At 54.1% G+C, this 20,575-nt stretch overlaps 1 protein-coding gene across 1 annotated transcript; it reads left to right on the forward strand.

The window, feature by feature from the left end:
• Positions 1 to 4,166: 4,166 nt before the first annotated feature.
• Positions 4,167 to 20,371, forward strand: VSX2 (visual system homeobox 2). The gene is made up of 5 exons (XM_039232372.1): positions 4,167 to 4,536; positions 5,794 to 5,878; positions 9,611 to 9,734; positions 19,032 to 19,212; positions 20,028 to 20,371. The coding sequence occupies exons 1-5, from the start codon at positions 4,167 to 4,169 to the stop codon at positions 20,351 to 20,353; spliced, it is 1,086 nt and encodes a 361-aa protein (XP_039088303.1). The 3' UTR covers positions 20,354 to 20,371.
• Positions 20,372 to 20,575: the final 204 nt, after the last annotated feature.

The raw sequence follows: 20,575 nt of genomic DNA on the forward strand, positions 1-20,575 counted from the left end.
CCTTGCATTTCCCCCTCCTCCATCCAAAAATTGTTGCTGACGGCTGGATAGTGACTCAGGGAGGTGGCTTGCAGGGGGAGAAAAATGACTTGGCTACAGCTGGTGCTTAAAATGACCAGCACCACGGCAAAGGAGACAGGTGGCTTGCAGCCTCTCCAGGTCTCCCTCCCTGAGCCTTACTGTCATTTGTCATAAGGAGGACAGAATCCCTGACCTGTCAGAGAAGTTGAGTGGGTTCAGTGTGGTGAAGGGTCTGGCAGCCATTCATAGTAATAATAATAATAGCCATGATATATTGAGTCCCCAGGGTCAGGTGCCATGCTAAGTGCTTTCAAAATATCACCTCCTGGGTGCCTGGGTGGCTCAGTGGGTTAAGTATCCGACTTCGGCTCAGGTCATGATCTCACGGTTCATGGGTTCAAGCCCCGCATCGGGCTCTGTGCTGACAGCTCGGAGCCTGGAGCCTGTGTCTCCCTTTCTCTCTGCCCCTCCCCTGCTCGCGCTCTGTCTCGCTCTCTCTCAAAATAAAACATTTTTAAAAAATTAACAACACCAACCACAACAACAAAAAACACAAAATATTACCTCCTCCAGTCACTCCATGAAAGCTGCGACTGGCTCTGTCCTGGTCACTACTGTACCGCCAGTCTCAGGTACTACACACTCCTGCAGGATGATAATAGTAACCAACACTCACAAGAAATTTACTTTGTACACTCACAGTATAGCTTTTTGCACCTTTTCCAGAACTGTACATGTCTAATCTTCCTGACAATCCTAAGCAGTAGGTTCTACCATTATCCTCATTTTATGGTGAGGAAACTGAGGCACAAAAGGGAGAAAGAAGTTGGGTAACTTTCCCAAGGTCACCAAGTAAGTGATAGAGTAGGAGTCTGAAGCCAGGCAATCTGGCTCTAGAGCCCATGCCCTCCACCGCAGTGCTAACTAGGGGTTCAGGGGGTGCTCACAAGTCCCAGTATTAGGCTGTTTTGTGGGTAAAGCAATTGAGTAAGAGAGCATTTAATGGTTGGCTCAAAGTCACAGAGCTGCTGGGCAGCAGACCCGGGACTTGGATGCAGTGTGAGCTAGATGTCTCCGAAAGGGTACACTTCACTCCTCTCACCTCCAACCCCCACATTCGGACACATGCCCACCCCCACCAACAATCTGTCAGAAGTTCAGTCAGGGTGGGACTCGCTTCAAGCTGACACTGGGCCCTCCTACCTGTAGCCTTTGGAAGCATGCCTCTCAGAGGGTGTGGGGTTGCCCCCAACCCCAACCTCCTAGGTCAAGGTGGTAACTATCTCCCTGGGAGAGGGGACTGACAGCTTCAGATAGAGGGTTTGATCAAGAGACTTTTCATCCTCATCTCCTGGCAAGAGGTGAGCTTCCATCACTCACACACTTGCTTTCAATCACTCACGTCCTTGCCCATAGGGTGGCATCTGGCTCATCATGGATGTCCCATGATAAGTAAGCGACATGACAGACGCCATTAATGTTAACATCCCCATTCATCCTTCCAGGGTAGGCTGACATGGAGAGGAGGCCAAGAGAGGGATGAAGTCAAAAGAGAACAGCTTTTGACACCAGGTTCCCTTGAGGTGGAGTCTGGCCTCTGCTGCTTACTAGCTAGGTCACTTGGGACAAGGTACCTAACCTCTCGGGGAAGCTAGGTTTCCTTATTCAAAAAATGCAAACAGAAAGCCACTGCTTTGCACAACTTCACGGGGCACCACTCCCACCCCCCATCTTGAGGATACCTCAGGATGGCATATCTTTGAGCCTGCGCCTTACAAGTGAGAATAGCTATGCCATGTGTGTCAACAATACTCAAAAAAAATAGAAAGAAAGGAAAGGAAGGGAAGGGAAAGGAAGGGAAGGGAAGGGAAAGGAAGGGAAGGGAAGGGAACGGAAGGGAAGGGAAGGGAAGGGAAGGGAAGGGAAGGGAAGGGAAGGGAAGGGAAGGAAAGGAACCCAAGAATAGCTATGTCAACTTTCAGTTGTGAAATCAAGACACTAAGAGGGTTTCTTATGCAGACAGAAGATTATGTCACATAAAGTGGCTGAGCAACACAGGTGCACAGTAGGTATGACACTATTATGGGATAAGGAGGCAGGCCTTGGAGTGAACAGTGTACCTCTCCCAGACACCTCCCATGGTGAGAAATATCCCAGCCTAGTTCCAGCTCTTGTGTGGACCAGGCCACAGTGAGTGGAGGCCCATCTCATAACAGCCCTGATAGACCCCTGTGAGGTCTCCTCTTACCTCTCAGTTTGGTCTCATGCCAACCACAAAGGGTACTAGAGCCTGGCAGTAGGCTGGGTTAGCAGGTTTCAATTTATTTGGGGCTTTGCAGCTGACTGGCCAAGAAATCCTGAATGGAATCTCATGGAATCTCTCCCCCAGCCTGGCTTTCCAGTCTTGGCCTAAAGAAACTTACCCTGTCTTTATCTTGCTTTATAGGGTGAATTTGATTCAAGAAATATATAAAGCAATCAAATCAACCAACTTTATTTGTGAAACAAGGAAATAAAGGCTTACTTCTCTTAAAAAGGAAAGAAAGAAAGAAAGAAAGAAAGAAAGAAAGAAAGAAAGAAAGAAGAGAGAAAAAATAGAGAGAGAGAGGGAGAGGGGGGGTAAAGGAAGAAGGAAAGAAAGAAGGAAGGAAAGATTGATTTAAATCCTAGTGTATATTAGGCACAGTGGGTGGGGGGTGCCAATATAGATAAGACAGTCCCTAGCTCCAAGAATGTCACAGAAGAATTAGCTGAGCTGGTGTAATGGGGGGCTCAGAAGTGCATGGCAGGTTTGTGTGTGTGTGTGTGTGTATGTGTGTGTGTGTATGCGTGTGTGTGTGTGTGTGTATGTGTGTGTGTGTATGTGTGTGTGTGTGTCTGTCTGTCTAGAATCACCTTCACTTCACATCTGGGCCCAAGGAGATCATGTTCTCTACAGAGCCCTCAAGCAAGAAACCAGTGGCTCCACTGCCCACAGGCTTTCACCCAGATAAGGGTTCTGCCTCTCACCACTTTCCAACTGGCCCAGTTGGCTGCAATTCTGCAACTTCCAACACAGGAGTTAGTCAAGGTATCCGGCTCAACTGGAGACACAAGCTCACCTTTTAATTGCCTCTAGCGCCTTCTCGCCACCCACCTCCTCCACCCCAACAATCCCATCTGCCTCGTTCTGTGTCCTCAGTGAACTCTAAGGGATAGCAGACCCCTTGTCTTGTCCATCTGAATTACTGCAGAACCCCTAGCTCCTAGCTCAGAGCTGGTAAGGTGCTCAGTACATATTAGTTGAATGAATGGATGGAAGAATAAATGAAGTCCTTCCAGGGAAGCTGGGCACACTCATGCTTACTCTAGGAAGATGTCCAGATGTCTCTGGTTCTCCAAGTGAAACAGCCACTCTCCCGCCAGAGACCCCTACTCCTGACCCCTTTATCATTCATGTATCCATTGGGTCAATATTTACTGAGTAGCTCTTCTGAACCAGGCAGTGTCCTGTGCTGCAAGGCAAATGTGGAGCTCTTCCCATCCACACATCACCCTCTTCACACCCTGGCCCCCTCTTCCCACCGACTGCCCCCACACACCCTGCCCAGGGCACTTACCCCTCTTCTTGTTCTGCCTTTTACACAAGGATCCCATATTTGGGCTTCTTTGAACCTGTCAACCTGCACTGGACTTAAAGGAGGGAGGAGGACTCCCAGTAGCTAGCATCAGCCCTCAGCCCATCCTCCCACCCCACCCCAGGGACCTGTCCCAGCCAGGCTCTGCCCAGAATCCCAAGCCACCCAGCCTCCTGGACCAGCTCTGAACCTTGTTGACTCATTTCAGCCCCTGGGGTCCCCGCCCATGGGCCTTCTGCCGAGTCCACCCGGTGCCCGGCCCCCAGCGCCCTGGCCCCTCGGTGGGGCCTGCGGCGGGAGCTGCCAGCTTTTTGGAATTCCTAATGCTCCTGGCCCCGGTGATTGGCTGCTCAGCTCTGACCCCACTTGGGCTGCCGCCTGGTTGGATAAAAGGGGAATCTCCTTGGGGCTCCAGAGCATTAGACACCGGAGGGGGCACCTGGGACCAACTTCGCGAAGCGGGGAGCCCGGCGGGGGGGTGGGGGGAGCGAAAGACCTGCGGCCTCAGCCCCTCCAAAGAGCCGGGAGATGACGGGGAAAGCGGGGGAAGCGTTGAGCAAGCCCAAATCCGAGACTGTGGCCAAGAGTTCTCCCGGGGGCGCCCCGGCCAGGTGCACGGGGTTCGGCATCCAGGAGATCCTGGGTTTGAACAAGGAGCCCCCCAGCTCCCACCCGCGGGCTGCCCTCGACGGCCTGGCCCCGGGGCACTTGCTGGCGGCGCGCTCCGTGCTCAGCCCCGCAGGAGTGGGCGGCATGGGGCTGCTGGGGCCCGGGGGACTCCCCGGCTTCTACGCGCAGCCCACCTTCCTGGAAGTGCTGTCCGACCCGCAGAGCGTCCACTTGCAGCCGCTGGGCAGAGCGTCGGGGCCGCTGGACACCAGCCAGACGGCCAGCTCGGGTAGGTGAGGGCGAGGCTGCCAGGCTGCCTGACCGGGGGGCGACAGCCGGAGCTCCACGCCGTCGGCTTTCGCTTGCACCGCAAGGCCTCCTCCGGGCGCAAAAGTTCGTGCCTGGCCGAGGGGTCGCAGCGCCGGCCCGGGGCTGGCGCGCCCGGGGCAGGGCCCCGGAGGATGCTCCCGCTGGCCGCCCGGTTTCGGCCCGGGCGTTTCCAGCCTCCGCGCTGTGCTCTCGTCCCCTCGTCGGGCCCCGCTCCGCCGCGGCGCCGGGTTGGGGCCCCGCCGGAAACCGGGCCTGGGGTGTCGGAGCCCGTGGGGCGGGCCCCGGCCTCCCGGAGGACCCTCGCGCTGTTCCGGATGCTGGCGGCCCGGGAAGCGGGCGCCCGCTTCGGCCCTCGCCCTGGTGCCCAAAGTTGTGGTTCCTTCCTCTTTTTCTGCGTTCCACAACGCCCACGTTGGTCAGCTGGGGTGTATTTTTCACCCCACGCCCTGAGACAACCTGGCCTCCGCGGCGGCCGAAGGGGCCGCCGTTCAGTTCCTCCTAAACGCCACAATCTATCCGATGCCGGCGCCTGCAGGCTCTAGGGGCCCCCACGATGACCCCACCGCGCCCTCCCCGGACTGCTTTCCCGGCCCTGCGTCCCCACCCGCTCGGGCTCCGGCTCCTGCTCCCGCTCAGCAGTTCCCCCGATTTTTCGTTATCTTTTTATTTCTTTATTTTTATTTGGAGGGGCAACGAAAAGTGGCGCATCGCAGGCTCTACAGTCTCGAGCGGGGGCGCCTTCCGCAGGCACGGGAAAAAAGGGGGGGGGCTGTGCCGGGGAAGACCCCAGCCCTTCCCGGCCCCCAGCTCCCGGCGCCTCGGCTGCGCTCCTCGGAGCCAACTTTCAGGCCCGGGGCTGGGGGCTGGGGGCGCGGGGCAGGGCACGGCGCGGGGATCACCGCCGGCCGGCCCTGCAACCCCCTGGGGCTGCCTCGCTCCACGGCCGCGCCTGCCCCAAGCGCGGTGGGGCCTCTGCCTCTCTTGCAACGAAATCTGTTCAAAATCTGCTGATTCGGGCGCCAGCGCGGGTACAGCCAGCCGGGGCTTAGGGATGGGGTCGCCCTCTCGGAGGGCGTCCGAGGCGGGCAGAGCAGGCCCCCGCCGTTCCCGCAGGCGGCCCGGGGTGGGGCCCGCGCGGGCTTCGGGCGCCCCAGGTCCCCGGGCGCTGCCGAGCGCGCCCCCCATCCTGCCGCATGTGCCTCCGCCCGCTTTTCAGATTCTGAAGATGTTTCCTCCAGCGACCGAAAAATGTCCAAATCGGCTTTAAACCAGACCAAGAAACGGAAGAAGCGGAGACACAGGTAAGGCCCCCGAGGCGCTCTCTGCTGCCTCTTCTGCTCACCCACCCCCTGCCATGTCCCATTTGGGGGTCGGGTCGCTCCGACCCTATTTTCTCCGGCTCCTGAGTTGAAGCCTGAGGCTGCGCCAGGGCGGGGAAGCCGAACGTTATTTGGGGACATCCGCCCGGGACACGGGGTGAGGATGGTGTGTGGCCTCCGGGGAGGCGGCATGGGTCGGGCTTTTTCCTTCGGGAGACAGGAAAGGCCAAACCCGAACCAGAGAGGGGCAGACGGCCCCCAGATTCGATTCCTGCATCAGCGCCTTCGGAGAGCCAAGATTACCTCCCGCCCACGCCGGTCCCTCTGCCCTCTCCACCCCCACCCCCCACCCCGGCCCGAATTCTTCGGCGGTCCCTGTCCGCTCTGCCACACCCCTGTTCTTCGGGTCCCCCCGTTCCCAAAATCTTGAGCGTGATACCTGCACTGATGGGAATTTTTCGTTAGGCTTCTGCTCTTTTGTGAGCCTGAGAGAGTCTCTTCCCTTCCCCCAGCCTCAGTTTCCTTGTCTGTAAAATGGGGAGGGAAAGTGTGTGCACTGGATGATCCCGGTACATCCAGCTGGAGTGGAGTGGGCTGCATTAGGGCACAGGCCAAAGAGAGAATTCCAAAAAAATATGTCTTCAAATTGGCATTACTGGCACAGTTTTAAAATGTAATAGGTGCTGAAAGGTAATTCCTGAAAAGTAAACTGTCCCTGTCCCCACCGCAGACTCTCATTCCTGTCCACAACCACACCACAGACACCGGTCCCTTGTAGGAATATATGAGGAGGTTTTTAAGGAAATAGAGAAGCTATAACCAAAAATCTGCCTGACTTTCTGCAAGTGCTGCATCCAGATTCCTTCCCTGTGCTCACCCTCTGGTCTGTTTCCCCAAGTCTCTCTCTGCGCCCCAGTCTAGGAGGGGTGTCCACAGGGTTCTACTGACTCTCAGGACACTTCTCCCCTGGGGGGCTCTCCTGCTGCCTTCCACCCCATCCACTTCTCCCCAATTTGTTTTCAGCATCTTGGCACCCTTTCTCGGGGTACTTTTCTGCGTTTTCCTCTTCCTTAGCCCTTGAAAACTCCACTACTGGCTCCCACCTTATAAAATGGCTTTTCCTGTCCTCTAAGACCCCAATAGGTTCCGGCCAGAATGAGGGTGAACTTTGACTTGGTTTCTCAGTAACCCCAGCGGTTTTGTTTTGTTTAGCTTTGTTTTGTTTTAAACGGAAGCATTGATCCTGGGTCATTTTGTACATTCGTTCATCCAACAAATATTCATTAAAACGTCTTTCAATGCACCCATCTCATGCTGGTCCCAGGGTGGGCAATCCTGTCGGCCTCCCGGAGCAGGGACAGACACGGGGACGAGGGAGGGAGGACAGTTCAGAGTCGGGGCTGCACTGCTTCTGTTCTGTGGGAAGCGGGGTTCACAAGCAAGGAGGGCCCTGGAAAAAGCATCCTCTGGGTGCCAGAACAGTGCTTCCGTTCCAGGACATGTCCTTGTGTGGCACCTGGAGCTGGCTGACCCACAGCCCAAAGTCTATGCTTAAGGCTCCTGACTCCTTCTCTGACACTGTCCCCACTGAGGAGATGTTTGGGAGCTTTGGGGGCTTCTCAGGGAGACGGTATAGCTCGCCACCTGCCCTCGGTTTCAGGTTACTTCTGGTGCGTGAAGGGAGCAGATTATTAGAGATATTAGAATGGTGGCTGATTGCCAGTGCAGCTTCTAATTAGTAAAAAATGTTTTTTCCTGAACTTCTCTCATTTGGGGGTTTCAGGTAAGAGACCTTAGAGTCTGGTGATGATAGACGGGCATCTCTTTTTCTCTCTGAAATGTGCTGGGCTTGGAGAGGGGACTGGGGATGGAGCGGCAGCCTTAGGAGTCTCTCGGATTTTGCTCGTCTCTGTACCAGGAAAGCACAGCTCCGCAAGCAGGATGCAGTGGGCACCCGAAGGGACTGGGATTCTGCGTAAAGCAAGGAGCGGGGTTTGGATCACACTTTGGGATGCCGGAGGCTCCCTGGAGAGCAGTCCGTATCAACACAGGGATTTGCTCTGAGGCAAGAATAAGTGAAAGTTTGCGGGATTTGAGATTTTGTTTTGTTTTATTTTTCAATGAGAGCTCTCCCAAGCAGCGGCTGGCACTTGAATGGTTCTAAACCTCTAAATCTCTAAATCGCTCTTCTTTGGCTTTGACCAAGCCACAACACCTGTGTGCCTTGGTTTCTCTAGTTTTGAAAAAGACTTGCATATTTTGATTGTTTATTTTGACGATCTCTTCCGGGGGCCCTGAAGTAAGTGACAAGAACAAAATAGAAACCAGCAGATCTTCAAAATTCTGAAGAATTCACTTTCTGTATACATAAACATTCCATTCCCCCCTCCCAAAAGAATAGGAGAAACGATTCAGAATCAAGCCAGTCATTTTCTATAAAGGGCAGAATCTTTCTTCCTCACACATTCCCTTCATCATCCCCCAAGATATTAAAGCCAATGCCAGCACAAGGGACCAGTGGGGCTTACACCTGTACTTTTTCCTCCTGTTGGGTGAGGATAAGAGTGAGGGCATCCTTGCAGGATTCTAAACCCATGTGCTGGTCCCAGGGTCAGATCCCAGAGGCTCAAGCAAGGAATGTACCGTTTTTACAAATGGGTTTGTGGAATCTGGACTATAAGGTCTGAAAAGAGAATTTGTGCCTGTAAGTGGGTGTGTATCGTTCATGGAAACAAGGAGGGATCTATGAAGCCCCTGATAGTGGAGGTAAAATTTTGTGTTGGACCATATTCATTTGCATATTGTCCAGGGGTGAGAGAAAGGATGTAGCTTTTACCAAATTCTTAAAACAGAATACGACCCAAACAGGTCGATGGAAACTGCTCTGTGGGGAAGGGGGGGCTGTGTAGGTAGGCTCTCTCAGAGTGAGAGTGACCTGAATGGAATGCCCCAGCCATGGGACGCCCCCTTGATGAATGGCTGAGGCTCTGTGTGAGAGGGTTGGGGGTTGCTCCTGCTCTTCTGAGCACTGGAAGTGGAGGGGGCTTGTGGGCGGGGCTCTAAGAAGCTAGTAGATATTGATGCTGGCAAGGGAAGGGGCAGGTAAGGAGGGCAAGGTGTCGGGGTGCATGAGGGGGTGGGAGATTCAGTTCTCAACTCTACAAACACTGAGGTTGCAGTTGGATTTGACTTTCTGGTGGGTCTTTGAACTTGGGTGTCATTAAAAGATCAACTACTAAAAAAAAAAAAAGATCAACTATTGTACTACTTGCTCTCTGTGAGAGGAAACTGGAAAGCAGGTCCCAGTGGGCCACAGGCTTTTATTTATCTGGTGAGTCCCTCACTCCGTGCTTAGGAGGAAGAAGAAGGGCTTGCTGCAGTTTTCTAAAAATTTCTGAACACCCTTTCCCCCAAATCACTTCTAGAAAGATTCCCAGTATGAAATGTCACTGCTGTTATGAAATAATGCCCTCCCAAGAAGGGCATGGTGGATCCTTGGTGTTGAATGAGGATGCGTCTAGAGGGTTAAGCCATGAGTGGGTGTAAATATATGTGAGCGTGAGCATGCGTGTGTGAAGGAGTGTATGTCTGATTGTGCCGAGCCAGTCTGTGTCTGGGGTCTGTCCAGGTGGCAGAGTGGAGGTCCATTCTGTCCTCTCTGGAACAGTGTCTTTCCGTTTCTGGGTCCTGAGTGTATGGTTTTGCTCCCCTCAGGACAATCTTTACTTCCTACCAGCTAGAGGAGCTGGAGAAGGCATTCAATGAAGCCCACTACCCAGATGTCTATGCCCGGGAGATGCTGGCCATGAAAACGGAGCTGCCAGAAGACAGGATACAGGTAGCAGAGCCCCAGGTCCCTCTCTCTCTTTCCCAATTCTCTGAGGCATTGACCACCCCAGGCTCCCAGACACCTGTGACCCCATCTCCCCCCACCCCCCCCGCCCGCCTGTTATGAGTCCTTATGAAGAACACTTCATGTAAGCTGACAGGTATTTGCTGAACACCCACCCATGTGAGGTGGGCACTGTTGGGGACAAGAGACTTGGATGACATGGCCTGGCCTGCTGTTCCAGACCATAGGCTTCCTGAGGAGTATGTCAGGCAGAACGTGAAGGGGCCTGTGGTGGGAAAAGCAGTTCTGGGTGGGTCATGGGTTCTCAGCAGGGTCTCTGTTATGGTTGATATCTCTTAGGACAGCTAGATGTCTGCTCCAAGGCCAGAGGTGCGGAGAGGGGGAGAGGGGCTTCTAGCCCTGACCCCATTCTGTTTCCCTTTCTTCCCCTCCCTTGACCCATGAAGAAAAGGTGGCCCCTCCCTTTCTATCTACTCCCCACCATGTCCACCCACCGGAAGCTTCTTCTTCCTCTCACAAATGAACAGCTGGCCCGGCCCTGGGATGTGGCTGGGGACTTGTGCCTGTCAGTGTGGCTTTGTTTCTTAAAGATTTTATTTTTAAGGAATCTCCACACCCGACGTGGGACTTGAACTTACAACCCTGGGATCAGCCCATTGACTGAGCGAGCCAGGCGCACCTCTCCTAGAGAGTTTTGTGGCCTAACAGGCCACTGGTCTGGACGGAAGGGTTCTCAGCTGTGGTGGGTGCAGGGCTTCCTTTCATCAGCAGGGAGACCTTCCCAAAGCCAGAAATCACCAGGTGGGCAGGAGCGGGGCTGCGTAATGGTTTCTCTAGGAGACGATGAAGTCTGATGGTTTTCTAGGCAGGGCCTCCATGAGGCAGAAGTGAGTGAATTCCTAAAACCCCTCCCAGTCAAGAACCCTGGGTCTCCGGGGTTCCTGCGGGGAGAAGGAACCAGATAAGTTGTGGGTTGTTTTGTGTTCTCTCACTGGACAACCAGAGGATTGGAAATGAGACATGAGCTACTTTTCCAGAAGAGTCTTCCTCTCCCCTGGAAAGTGATATGGAATTTAGACGTTGGCGCTAACAATAAGCTCAATTGCTCATAAGCAGATTATCTGTTTGGTGCATTATCCATGGTGGCCTGGATCCGTCATCCACCCCCCGCCCCCGCCCCGCCAAGTGGGTTCCAGTGGGGGAAGCCTGGGTGTGGATTCTGAATTGTGTGTGTACATGTGCGCATGCATGCGTGTGTGTGTGTGTGTGTGTGTGTGTGTGTATGTGAACCAAGGCCCAATCCAGGCAATGTGTAGTGGTCACCCCTACCTGGCCTTCCTTAGCACAAAGTTGGCTTTTACGAGTGGCTGAAGTGGGGTGGAGGGCTGAAAAACTCCCCTGCTGTCAGGCCTCGCATTTGTACCACTGACCAGTAGAAAGGAACAGCTGTCTCTTGCGGCGAGTTGTCCTAAAATCTGTTTGGCTGTGGTGGTGGTGGTGGTGGTGGTGGGTGGGGGTATGTGAGGGATTCTGGGGAAGGCTCTTCCTTAGCTGTTGCTGCATTGCTGCATTGCCACAGATGCAATGTTGCCTGGGAGCCCGGGGGCATCTATCCGGTGGTGTCTGAAGCTTCAGGAAGCAGCAAGAAGGAGCTAGGGTGTGGAGTAAGTGATTGCTCTTGGGACTGTGAGGATTGTAGAAACGGGAAAATGGAGACAAGTATCTCTTAGTCTTTGAGCACCACAGGGTTCTTTGGCTAAATGCTGCTCCAGAAGGTGTTTGTGAGCTGTAAAATATCCTTGCAGGAAAAAGTCTTAGCATTATCAGCGACAATCACAACTAAGTTTCAGAGCAGTTTCCTTGTGGCAGGTGTTCTGAATACACGCACAGGACAGGGGAGTAGGTATGGTGATTAGGGGCGCTGTTTCAGAGCCAAACACCTCCTGGCCTCACCGTTCCCAGCCTAGTGACTGGACAAGTTACTTCACCCTGCAGAGCCTCTGGTTCCTGTAAAAGGAGGGATGATGGCAACACCGGCCTCCTATGCAGACACCATGCGCCGTGTGTAATGAGTTCCGATGATGCCTGGCAAGTGCCCAGTGCTCGCTCCATATCAGCGCTGATCTCATTAAATCCTGGTAACGACTGAGGAAGCTGAGGAAGCAGAAGCAAAGCAACTTGCCCAGGGCCACACAGCTAGTAAGTCTGGGGCACAGGGTTCAAACCTGGGTCTGCGTCTAAAGCTTTAAAGTTCAGCACCTACCTCTTGAGTTTGAAGCCTGTGCTTTGACTTGAAGTTGGGGGAATAGAGATAGTTTGAGGTCAGGTGGGGACCTGTATCAAACCTTCTTTATAAAAATAACCAGTATTGAGTGCCTGGGTGGCTCAGTCTTGATTTTGAGCCAACTCTTGATTTTGGCTCAGGTCGTGATATTGCAGTTTCGTGAGTTCAGGGCCCGCATTGGGCTCTGCGCAGGCAGTGTGGACTCTAATGGGGATGCTCTCTCTTCCTCTCCCTCTACCCCTTCCCCACTCACACTGTCTCTCTCTCAAAAAAAAAAAAAAACCAACATTTTTTGAGTATCAGACATTATTCTTAAAAAAAAAACCTCAAAAACACTCATAAAATTTTTTTAATGGGCATATTCTTGTATATAAGTTCATGGTTTGGTATCTCTGACTAGTGCTCTTTCATTCTGCCTTTTTTTTTTTTTTTGGTTTTATTTATTTTGAGAGAGATAGAGAGCAAGTGGGAGAGGGGCAGAGAGAGAATCCCAAGCAGGCTCTGCACTGTCAGTGAAGAGCCCCTCTGTGAGATCATGACCTGAGCCAAAATCAAGAGTGGGATGCTTAACCGACTGAGCCACCCAGGTGTCCCCCATTCTGCCTCTTTTAAAGGGATCTCTGCCCAAGGTTAGGGAATGAAGTTTTAAGGGATTTGATTCCAGAAGATAGAAGATGTGCCTTGACGGGAGAAGGCTGCAGGTGTCTCGGCTTGGGACATTTATTAGCATCCCAGGGCAGGTTTGGAAGATACCCCTGCTGGGCTCCCATGCCAGGCCGTCCTGATTTAATTGGTCTGGTGTGGAGCCTGGGTTTTTGCATGTTTTTAAAGCTCTTCAGGTGATTGTGGGCAGCCAGAGTAAAAACACTGGGACAGAGGCTCAGGAAAGGAACTTTCTGCGTTTTAAGTGGGTTAACATGAGTGGAGGGAAGCAGAGTTTGGGGTGACAGGGCGGGATGAGGAACAAGATGACCTGTCGGTGTGCACTGAAGGATGCTGGCTGGGCTACTGGGAAATGTGGGCAAAGCCGCCCCCTACTGGACATCAGAGGCTGCAGCAAGGTCCAGCTTCTCTGAGCCTGGAGCTGGGACAGGAAGGGAGATGCTGAAATATGGTGTCAGGAATGCTGAGCGCATGTGGAGTGTTAGGTCACTAAATCACTGCAGCAATGAGCCCAAATTAATCAGCTTCCAGCCGCAGGAGAGAGGAACGAAGCCGGGTGGATGTGATGGGAACTGCCACATGGCCGACAGAGCCAGGCCCAAAGGTAGGAGGCAAGCTTGAAGGGCGGGGCCTTGGGGGGAGGGGAAAGTGCCCAGAATGGGGAAAGAGCATCCATTGTACAAGATGTCTCCTTTAGGAAACATCCTGGGAAAACCACAGGGGGGTCTCCTGGGAGACCTTTGAGAGAAGGAGCCCTGGACATGTTTTCCGGTGGGAATGCAAAGATGGGAGCTTGCAGGACAGGAGCTGTGTGCTGACAAGACAAGCCACCAGCACAACCACAGCTGCTCACGATGGCCACCCACACAGTGAGAGAAGTTGCTGACACGGCTGCCTGGTCTGCTCTGAGTGCGGCCTATGGCAGAAGAGCACCTGTTTGGCAAATACCCCTCACCAGGTCCAGTCTATCCTTGGAGGCACAAACTCCTGGGACCCTTTCTGCCAGTCGTGGCACCTGCCAGACCAGTTCTTGACAGCCAGAGGCATCCTACTGGGCTTTCTGAGTGCTGCTGGGACACCACCTCTGAGGGGAAATGCACCGGGAAACCCGGACCCTTTCCCAAGCCAGAAGCTCTTGCCTGGAGTGCCAAACCTGGTAACCGTGGGTGTCACTTTTGGTGGGTCCCTTCTCAGGCAGTCAGAGCCCTGAAGTGTCAGGCAGGGCTCTGGTCCTCATTGTGACCTTTACGGAGGTTCTGCTGAAGAGTTCCAGACCTGACTGTCACATGAAAGGGCCAGTCTCTTCTAGACAGTGGACAGCCAGGAAAGTGAAGGAGCGAGAGACTGAAGGAATAATCAGGGCTCGCCAGAACCAAGAGACCAAGTAGGGAAAAGGGCCTAAATGCTTAGAAGGAACCTCAGAGGTGGGAGCGGGGCCAGGAGGGACCTGGCTTTATGTAAAAAGTTTTTCACTGAGCATTTGCTGGAAAGCAGAGCCTCATCTTGCTGCACGTTTATCCACAGAATTCATCAGGCCAGTGTTTTTAGTTATTATTATGTACCAGGCATTTCCCATGCACTGTTACATTCAATTTCTATAACAGACCTTCAAGAGGGTGGTATTACAGGACAGAGGAGGCACTCAAAATTTGAAGGGCTAAGAAATGCACCCAAGATCACCAAGACCGGTGCAGACAGAGCAAGGATCTCTAGCCTAGCTCCTGATCACAGCCAGTTTGCAGGCAGCATTAGTGAGTGTTCTTTTGCATTTGAGCCTCAAGGGACTGCAATACCTTGGGCATGTGCTGAGACTGGCTGGGAAATCTGTTGGGCCCTCTGGATGCCTAAGGGGAAAGCAGAGGCTCTCTGTATTAAAATCACACAGCGAAGGTTAGTTCTGTGCCTCTGCCCCTGCTTCTGGAGTTAACTATTATTTGTCAGGCCGGCCTTGCTAAAGGGCATGCAGAGGAGGCCAGAGGGGCAAGTAATGCTGTTGATTAACATGCCCTTTGGGCAGACTCCTGCTGATTTTCTGTGCCTCTGTTGAAATAACAAGTTGCACTTTCTGAACACCTTCTGTGTGATAAGCATGGATTTTAGGAACTTTCACTTATTTCATTAAGCCTCAGAACAATTCTGAAAAATAGATATTATTTGATGTGTGAAGAGACAGAGACTGAGAGAAGGCAAGTAACTTGCTCCAAATCACACAGCAATTGTTGTCCCAACTGGGAATTGCAGTTCAGGACTGTCTAACTTCAGTGCTTCTCATACATGTCAAAGTTCTGTACACATGCTGGTTGCTTCCAGGAAGGGAAGAGAAAGGCAAATATGAAGAGTGGTTAGGGTTAATGCTCATTCCTTGGCCACTTCCCTCCAAGGCACCACCACCACGGTATCCCTGCCAACTGCCCTAAAAAGAAATTGTTTTGGCTGTCCAGGTTTCCTCCATAAATTGGAGCAGCATCTGGTCTTTGCAGAGAGCCAGGCATTCCAGGAGCCCATAACCGAGGGTCCGAATGACTCCTGGTTTGAACCACCAGCTGGCACCGACTCCCCTGGGGATGTCTGTGGGCAAAGTCTGATCTGCCAACCCGTTACTCATTTGCCCAAATTAGGAGACCCAGGAAAATGGTTCTGTTTATAGGCCCCAGAGATAATCTGAATCCCAAGTCTGCACCCCTTTCTTTAGTGTTCCAATAAAAATGCTGTTTCCATGTGAGAGCCCTGCACCGTGCCAGCTCCCCACCTTCCCCGGCCCCAAAGCACCAGTGTTCATGGAATCCAGAGGAAACCAGAGCACTGCATCTTCCCAGGCATCCACCCTGGGGCAGGTGGGGTGTCTCTGCCTTGGCATACTCCACAATCCCTTCTCCAGAATCCGTAACTCCAAACAATGCTGAAAACTGTGTTCTTTCCGAAACGTGTCATCAAAACTCACTAATGGCAAAAACCAGACCCAAATTTAGGCTCTTTATTTATCCCTTTTAATATGAACATGCATATGCTTTGCTGCAGAAATCCAAACTAGTGAGTTTGATTACGGATGTGCTGCTGCAGCAGAATGCCATGTAATGTGGTATACGCATCTCATTTTCTTTCTAAAATCCAAACCATCGTGGAGTCTGGCTGCATGAGTTCCAGTTAAGGCATTGTGGTCTTGTTGTTTTAAAATGCACTGTATTCAAAAAAGGTCATCTCCTGACCAGGAAGTAAATGTCTTACTTAGATTCATAAAGAAAGCCTTCCCAACCCTCTGTGTTCAGACTCGGTGCCTCATTCCATCACCAAAGGCTTCATTCTTCTGCAGTCTCTGAGAGATGGATGAAACCAGAAGTCACTTATGCTTTTACGTGGATTAGTCCTTTTAGATTTTTCCTCCATGGGACAAGACAGCTTGAGACAACTGAGTACCTGGAGAGGGCCATGGAGTGCTACTGGGAAGGAAGACGGGACAGGACAGAGGTCTCAGACAAATTGCCGGCACTGAGTTTGGCAGATAGCCGGGCAAAGCGCCCGCAGGACAGACAGGTGGCGCTGGCGAAGGATCTAAACAGCTCAGAGCCAGGCCAGGATGATGGGCGAGGTAATCTGGGCTTGCACTGCTGATCTCCGCTCTGTAGCACACGAAGTGCAGTCATCTACTGGCTTTTAAATTGCATAAACCCTTTCCTTGGCAGGGGTCACTCCTGGCTGTCTGGGTCCAGACCAGGGGAAAGGCCCTGCACATTGGCTTCGCAGCTCTCCAGGAGGGCCCAAGTAGGAACAGCAGGTGCCAAACTCAGTGGTGGCAAAGGTGCAGCTCGCTGCAGGCGGCGCCACCCACGGTGGAACGAGAGGTAGTTTTCTAATTGTGGGTGGCGAGGCCCAGGGCGTTTTGAGCCTCTTCTCTCCCATTTTTATGGGTTCTTGGTTATTTACAAATGGAGATGTTTCAAAGCAGGGTCACACACATTTGGGTCCATTTAAAGGTGTGCATGGAACATGCGGTCTTTCCGCAGCCCCGCAGAGGATGTCTGTGACCGCAGGGCCTTGGGGATGTTGTCAGGAGGCGAGGCGGGGCTGTCGGGGCGCCCTCTGCTGGACGCGGCCGGCCGCGCTCAGCAGTAGACTTCGCGGCTACCTGGGGCCGCCGGGGCTCTCACTGCGCCGCATAGCGGCCGCGGCGGGAACGGCGGGGGCTTGCGGATCCGAACCCCCGCCCGGGCCTCTCGGCGGCGGCGGAGGCAGCAAAGGGTTAAACTGTCAGCGGCGCGATGTTAAACAGGTGTCAAAGGCGCCCCATATATCTGCAGATTGAAATCAAATTCTTTGCCGTATAAAAAGATAAATTACCCAGGCGCTGCCGCGCGTCCCACTCATCACGCCAGCGCCAGACGGCAAGCAATTTTTTTTTTTAATGTGCTAACGACCTAATCAAGCAATCAAGTCGGAGAAGATTGCAGAGTGACCCGGGCAGCCATCTGCCGGCGAGCCCCGCATTCATTTCCCGCGCCCCCGCGCGGGGTGGGGGCTGGGGAGGGAGCTGCCGGGGGGAAGAGGGGAAAAAATCCTAAACAAATTAACACCCAATTTTCCCCGTCTAATTAGTTAAATGAGAAGTGTTTGGGGTCCCCCGGGGAGGGGGAGCGACTCGCGGCGCGGCTCGAGCTGCCTCCCCAGCATTAATTAGTGCGGGTCAATGCCGCGGCTCCCAAGAGAGCAGCCGCTTTAATTTCCCGTGATATTTCAGTGCCTGAGGCCCATCGATTCAAACAGAAATTAACTTATTTTTCAATCAGCCCAGGGCTGCCCCTGGGGGTGACTCTTCTTTTGCCGCCTCCTGAATAGAGCTGGAGCAATTTTTCATCAAAAGCTGAAACCTCTGCCTCTGGGGGCGGGGGAGGGGCCCGGAGGGAAGGGCGGGAGACCCGGCCGAGGCGAGGGAATGGAAATCGCAGAGGAAACTAATAGATTTTCCCCGTACCCGCCTCTGTCTTTCCCTCAGCCCCCCTCCCCCACTTCCCGGGGCGCCTTGGGCGTCTCGCCATCCCGGGGGTCAGGACCCGGAGGGGCTGTGAGGGGACAAAAGGGGGCCGTTGGCCGGGCCTGGGATCCTTCCGGCGCCCACTGATTTTTCCGGGGCCTCTCACCTGCTTGAGGGACAGAGCAGCTGTGTCCAGCGCTGACTCCTGGCAGCTGCCTGAAGTCTCAAAAAAGCTGCTTTGGGAGATCAAGAAATCTCCCTTCCCCCAAGCATCAGCCTGGAGGGCTATGGATACCCCAAGGGTACCCCATGCCCTGTACCAGTGAGTTTTGGGGCCAGAGAAACAGTCTTTAGGGTTCCTCCCTACTGCACCCTTCTAAATCGCCACCCTCCTTTCTCTGCACACCAGGAGAATTTTGTCTTCCTTCCCTGACTGAGGGATGAACTCAGTCTGGCTCCCCTAAATGTCATTCAGGGTTAGATCCAAAACTGAGGAGAGCAGGTGAGTGGAGGGCGTGAGGGCAGAGGAGGATTTGGCCAGGATTGGGCAGAGAAAGGGGGCTGCCCCAGGCCTCCTGGAAGTGTCCCTGAGGCTTCCTGATACCAGGATGCAATGCCCTTTGCTGCCGGAGTCCACACTCCCTCGCTTCCAGGGCTGCTCTGGCCTCTGACGTTGTGGTAGAGAGGGAGACCTGGACAGGAGGTGCAGCTACTCTGGCTCCTGGAAGGAATTTGTCCTTTTGTGAGTCACAGAGAGATTCTGTTTATATGCTGCAGGCATGAACTCTCGCAAGAGAGCTACCGGAGTGGGGCTTCTCAGAAGCAAAGTGAGGACCATGCTGGGGGACTGCCCACCTACAAGACCCTGTCATGGAGGCCTCTATTCCGTCACCTTAGAACTGCTTCGATTTAAATAAGAAAAAGAGGGGCACCTGAGTGGCTCAGCCCGTTGAGCGTCTGACCTCAGCTCAGGGCATCACCTGGGTTCTCAGGTCTAGCCCCGTGGCATCAGCATCGGGCTCTCTGCTGTCATTGCAGAGCGTGCTTTGGATCCCCTCTCTCCCTCACTCTCTGCCCCTCCCCTGCTTACACTCTCTTTTCCTCTCTCAAAAAGAAAAAATAAAACATTAAAAAATAATAATAAAAGAAAAAAGGGGGAAAAAGGACTCATTTCATCCATGGGGTCCTTACAGGACTAGGTGTCCTCATTTTGGGCACTCGGAGCCTGGGGGACCCCGGGGGCACCATGGGCTGGGTGAGCTTAAGGACACCCTGCCCGAGGGACCAGGGGATGCAGCTGCCAGCAATCACAGGGGTGGGGACCTTCCCGGTGGGCACACGCCTCTGACCTGTGCATCCTCACCTGCAGGTCTGGTTCCAGAACCGCAGAGCCAAGTGGAGGAAACGGGAAAAGTGCTGGGGCCGGAGCAGCGTCATGGCGGAGTACGGGCTCTACGGGGCCATGGTGCGGCACTCCATCCCCCTGCCAGAGTCCATCCTCAAGTCCGCCAAGGATGGCATCATGGACTCCTGTGCCCCGTGGCTGCTGGGTAAGAGCCCGCACCCTCCTTGGGGTCCTGCCCCTGCGGTGAGGAGAGCGGGCTCCCTGGAGAAGGGGACAGAGCCCCAGAGCAGGGAGGCCCGGCCACAACAGCCTAGCAGGACACAGGCACTCCAAAACAGGCCTCCTAGGGTCCCTTAGGAGACTCAGAGGGCAGATTGGGCCCAGCGCTTGGTGTCTATCCCTTGCGCCCCCTGTTGGGTGGCTGGGACTCTCATCCCTGCCAAGCCTTGGACTGTGGGTTCTTTTGTCCTCTGCTAAGGGCGTGGCTGTCGCCCAGGGTCTGTACCTTGTCTTCCCTTGGCCAGAGGTGGGCTTGTGGTGAATGAAACAGCCCCTCTTGAGGGTTGAGGGGACCCCTAGGTCCCTCTGGCCCCCATTCTGGTTTTTCCCAAAGGACTTCTTCCCCCTTAAATCTCTCCACTTGCCGTCTTCCCTCACCTGCCCTCAAGGCCTGCGTCTGGTAGCAGCACCAGCTTATCTTGGGGTTCTCGGATCTGGAATCCTGGGAGGGAGAGATGGGGGAGCAAGTGCGATGCTTGGGAAGGGACAGAGCAGGCTGCCCAGGGGCCAGGTGCCGGGGGAAAGCCCCTCTGCAGTCCTGGTGCCCGGCTGCTGGTGTGCAGCCCCTTGCCCTGGCCTCCCTCCCGCCGCCCCGGCCCCTGGGACTCGCGTGACTGCGGTGTGTGAAGTAAGGCTTTCTGCTTGTCCTTAATTCTGGCCTCTCTCTATCTTTGCCGTTTTCAGTTCAAGATGGCTTTCCCAGGCGCTTTTCTAAACCCGAATACCAACAATTCTTTCTAGGGATGCACAAAAAGTCGCTGGAGGCAGCAGCGGAGTCGGGGAGGAAGCCCGAGGTGGAGCGCCAGGCCCTGCCCAAACTCGACAAGATGGAGCAGGAGGAGCAGGGCCCCGACCCCCCAGCGGCCATGTCCCAGGAGGAACTGAGGGAGAACAGCATTGCGGCGCTCCGAGCCAGAGCTCAGGAGCACAGCACCAAAGTGCTGGGGACTGTGTCTGGGCCTGACAGCCTGGCCCGGAATACCAAGGAGCCAGAGGAGGAGGAGGCCATGGACGAAGACAGGCCAGCGGAGAAGCTGAGTCCACCACGGCTTGAGGACATGGCTTAGATCAAGGGCACGCAGATACCGGAGCCCCAGGACTCTGCTCTCCTCGGGCCTGTGGTGTTGGGGGGCGTGTTCTCTGAGTCAGGGCCCAGGTCTGGTCTCTGGCCGCCCTTCCCCGGCCCCACAAGCCCTCATTCAGGCACAACTCAGTTCTGGCCTAGACTCTGGGCCGTGCTGAGACACCCCCCATCTAGTCTGGACCTCTCCAGCATCCTCCTCCTCATC

This window comes from Hyaena hyaena, unplaced genomic scaffold (assembly GCF_003009895.1).
Source record: "Hyaena hyaena isolate Hyena2069 unplaced genomic scaffold, ASM300989v1 scaffold_65, whole genome shotgun sequence".
Classification (NCBI taxonomy): domain Eukaryota; kingdom Metazoa; phylum Chordata; class Mammalia; order Carnivora; family Hyaenidae; genus Hyaena; species Hyaena hyaena.